This window comes from Corvus brachyrhynchos, unplaced genomic scaffold (genome assembly GCF_000691975.1).
Source record: "Corvus brachyrhynchos isolate BGI_N302 unplaced genomic scaffold, ASM69197v1 scaffold257, whole genome shotgun sequence".
In the NCBI taxonomy this organism is placed as follows: domain Eukaryota; kingdom Metazoa; phylum Chordata; class Aves; order Passeriformes; family Corvidae; genus Corvus; species Corvus brachyrhynchos.
The window spans coordinates 756,675-759,814 of record NW_008239119.1 but is presented as its reverse complement, the minus strand read 5'-3'; the positions used below and the strand labels follow the sequence as shown (position 1 = coordinate 759,814).

General features: G+C 56.2%; 1 protein-coding gene across 1 annotated transcript in view; it reads left to right on the top strand.

The window, feature by feature from the left end:
- The window catches only part of MATN1 (matrilin 1, cartilage matrix protein), a 14,184-nt gene that overhangs the window by 4,085 nt on the left and 6,959 nt on the right, over window positions 1-3,140 (top strand). The window contains exons 2-4 of the mRNA XM_017739956.1: window positions 1,124-1,346; window positions 1,988-2,113; window positions 2,366-2,779. Of these exons, the coding sequence (XP_017595445.1) occupies window positions 1,124-1,346; window positions 1,988-2,113; window positions 2,366-2,779 (763 nt within the window). The remainder of the gene's footprint in view (window positions 1-1,123; window positions 1,347-1,987; window positions 2,114-2,365; window positions 2,780-3,140) is intronic.

Sequence of the window (3,140 nt, the reverse complement as noted above, 5' to 3'; positions counted from 1 at the left end):
GAGGGCTCTCTCTCCTGGCAAAAGGCTCCACTGCAGGGACGGATCCGCTCCAGCTCCAGGAGAACCCCGGCACATCCTCTCGCCACCCCACGCACCCACACCTGCCGCGGGTGAGGCTTTGCTTTATTTTTGCCACACCGGAAGAGAAAGGCTTGGAATTGTTTGGGTTTTCCCCCTTGGAAGCAGCAGCTGTGGAATTGTGACGCTCCTGGGGATTTTTAACTGTGCAGCCCTTCAAACAGCTGAACTTAGATTGCAGAGCCCTGGGTTTTTCCTGCTTTTTACAGAGGGGAAGCTCTTTCCCCGTTCCATGTTCCAGCCCAAGCAGCTCCTGTGGCACTGGCAGTGGGGTCACAATTAATCAGTTGGGAGGGAAAAGTGGCAGGGGCAGAAGAACTGGCACAGAGCAAGAATTCGGGTCTTGTGACAAAGTCTCTTTCAGAGGAAAAATAAAGAGGAAAAGGGACAAAGCAGGAGCAGGACTCTGGGAGGCTTTTAACTGGTTCAGAGCTCTGTTTAATCCAAGGTGAAATCCAGTTCCCTCCTAAACCAGCTGCCACTTTAATGCTGGGGTTAGCAGGGCTGGGATTTGGCCTCTGCTGTTTATTTTGGAGCACAGGATCACAAATCCTGGCACTGACAATGTGACCTCAGGCAGATCCTGTCCCCTCTCTGTCCCCATCCTTCAGCTCCTCTACCTATAAATGGGATGAAGCCTTCATCCCGAGTTTCCATGGCATTTCCTGAGATTCTGTGAAGTCCCACACTCAGCTGGGCTTGTCCCCAGTGTCTCTGAAGATCTTCAGTTTGGCTTCAGCTCGAGTTGGGCTGCGAATGACATAAATTTTAATTTGGTTTCCTTAGAGGGGGATGCAGCCGTTATCCCTTGAAGGAACCATTCAATCCCTGGCACTTTAACCTTTCCAGCTCGGAAGGAAACTAATTCCACCTAAAAAAGAATGGTTTGTGTGATCTCCAAAGTGCGGGAAGAGCTGGTGGGATTCCCTTTTCCCTTTGTTTTAGAAATGCATACCCTCCCCTCCTCCCCCAGCCCATTCCACAACCGTTATGGGAATATTGGTGAGGACATCAATGCCCACCCAGCCCTCCCTCCCCGCTGCAGGTGGCCATCGTGGTGACCGACGGCCGGCCCCAGGACGGGGTGCAGGACGTGTCCGCCCGGGCCAGGGCCGCGGGCATCGAGATCTTCGCCATCGGCGTGGGCAGGGTGGACATGGGCACGCTGAGGCAGATGGCCAGCGAGCCCCTGGACGAGCACGTGGACTACGTGGAGAGCTACAGCGTCATTGAGAAGCTGACCCACAAGTTCCAGGAGGCTTTCTGTGGTGAGTCCTGGCATTCCCAGCCCGGAGCTCTGGGGCTGCCAGCCAGCAGGGAATTAGGAATGGTTTGGGTTGGGATGGGCCTTAAAGCTTTGCAGAGAGTCCTGGAATGCTTTGGGTGGGAAGGAGCTTAAATCCCATCCCATCCCACCCCTCCCACTGTCCCAGGCTGCTCCAAGCCCCAATGTCCAGCCTGGCCTTGGGCACTGCCAGGGATCCAGGGGCAGCCCCAGCTGCTCTGGCAATTCCATGCCAGCCCTTGCCCACCCTGCCAGGGAACAATTCCTGCCCAAGATCCCATCCAGCCCTGCCCTCTGGCACTGGGAAGCCATTCCCTGGGTCCTGGCCCTCCAGACCCTTTTCAGAGTGAGCTGTGCTGGGATTTGCTCCACACCCAGCTGGGTTTGCCCTCAGGATGGGGAGGGTTTCCAGTCCTGACTGTGCCTTGGAGCTGGGAGACTTGTGGAAGTTTCTTCCTTGTCTTTATACCTCAGCCACTGTCCCGGGTCACTGCGCTGTGTCCTGCTGCAGGATTTAATGATGCAGATTTAATTATGGGGCTGCTGTGGGCTGTGCAGTGCTGGGTGTGGGTGGGGAGGCCCCGGGCTGGCCCCCAGCTGAAGCCACCCCTCTCCTCTCCTCAGTGGTGTCGGACCTGTGTGCCACGGGGGACCACGACTGCGAGCAGGTGTGTGTCAGCACCCCGGGGGCCTACAGGTGCGCCTGCAGGGACGGCTTCAGCCTCAACAGTGACGGCAGGACCTGCACCGGTACGTGAGGGGTCCCGGAGCCGAGAGGTGACGGTGGGGACAGCACTGGGATGTTCTGCTCAGAGCAGGCAGGAAGGAAACGCTGCTCTTACAGCCCAGAATCACTTTCAAACCATTGCTGGGATCTCTTGTTGGGTTTTCATGGATTAACCCCTTTTCCTCAGCAATAAATGGCATTAGGGTTCTATTTTCCTGCATCATTTATTGAGGTCTTTGCTGTCTTCTTCTGCCTCTTTCTCTGTTTTCCCTCAGCTTGCAACGGTGGCTTGGGCTCTGCTCTGGATCTCGTGTTCCTCATTGACGGCTCCAAGAGTGTGAGGCCTGAGAACTTCGAGCTGGTGAAGAAATTCATCAACCAAATCGTGGATTCGCTGGAGGTGTCGGACAAGCAGGCCCAGGTGGGGCTGGTGCAGTACTCCAGCTCTGTCCGGCAGGAGTTCCCCCTGGGGCAGTTCAAGAACAAGAAGGACATCAAAGCAGCAGTGAAGAAAATGTCCTACATGGAGAAGGGGACCATGACAGGCCAGGCTCTGAAGTACCTCGTTGACAGCTCCTTCTCCGCCATCAACGGAGCCCGGCCCGGCGTCCCCAAGGTGGGGATTGTGTTCACCGACGGGCGCTCCCAGGATTATATCTCAGATGCTGCCAAGAAAGCCAAGGACTCAGGTAGGGCTCCTGAATTCCCAGCAGCTTCTTCTCCCTTGGGACTCTTGGGAAAGGTGGCTCTTAGGATACTACAGAGTAATTTTGGGGAGATATTCCCTGACTGTCCCTCCTCGCAGAGAGCTTGGAGCACCTCAGTCTGGGTGCACCTTGGTTTGCCAAGAGCTGGTTCTAGAGCCCCTCTGTGTCTTTGGAGGAGTTTCTGCTGGGCAGGGTGGAGTTCCACCCCTTGGAATGGGATGGATGGGATGGACGGGATGGATGGGATGGATGGGATGGATGGGATGGATGGGATGGAGTTCCACCCCCTGGAATGGGACGGACGGGATGGATGGGGTAGAGTTCCAACCGGTGGAGGGGGATG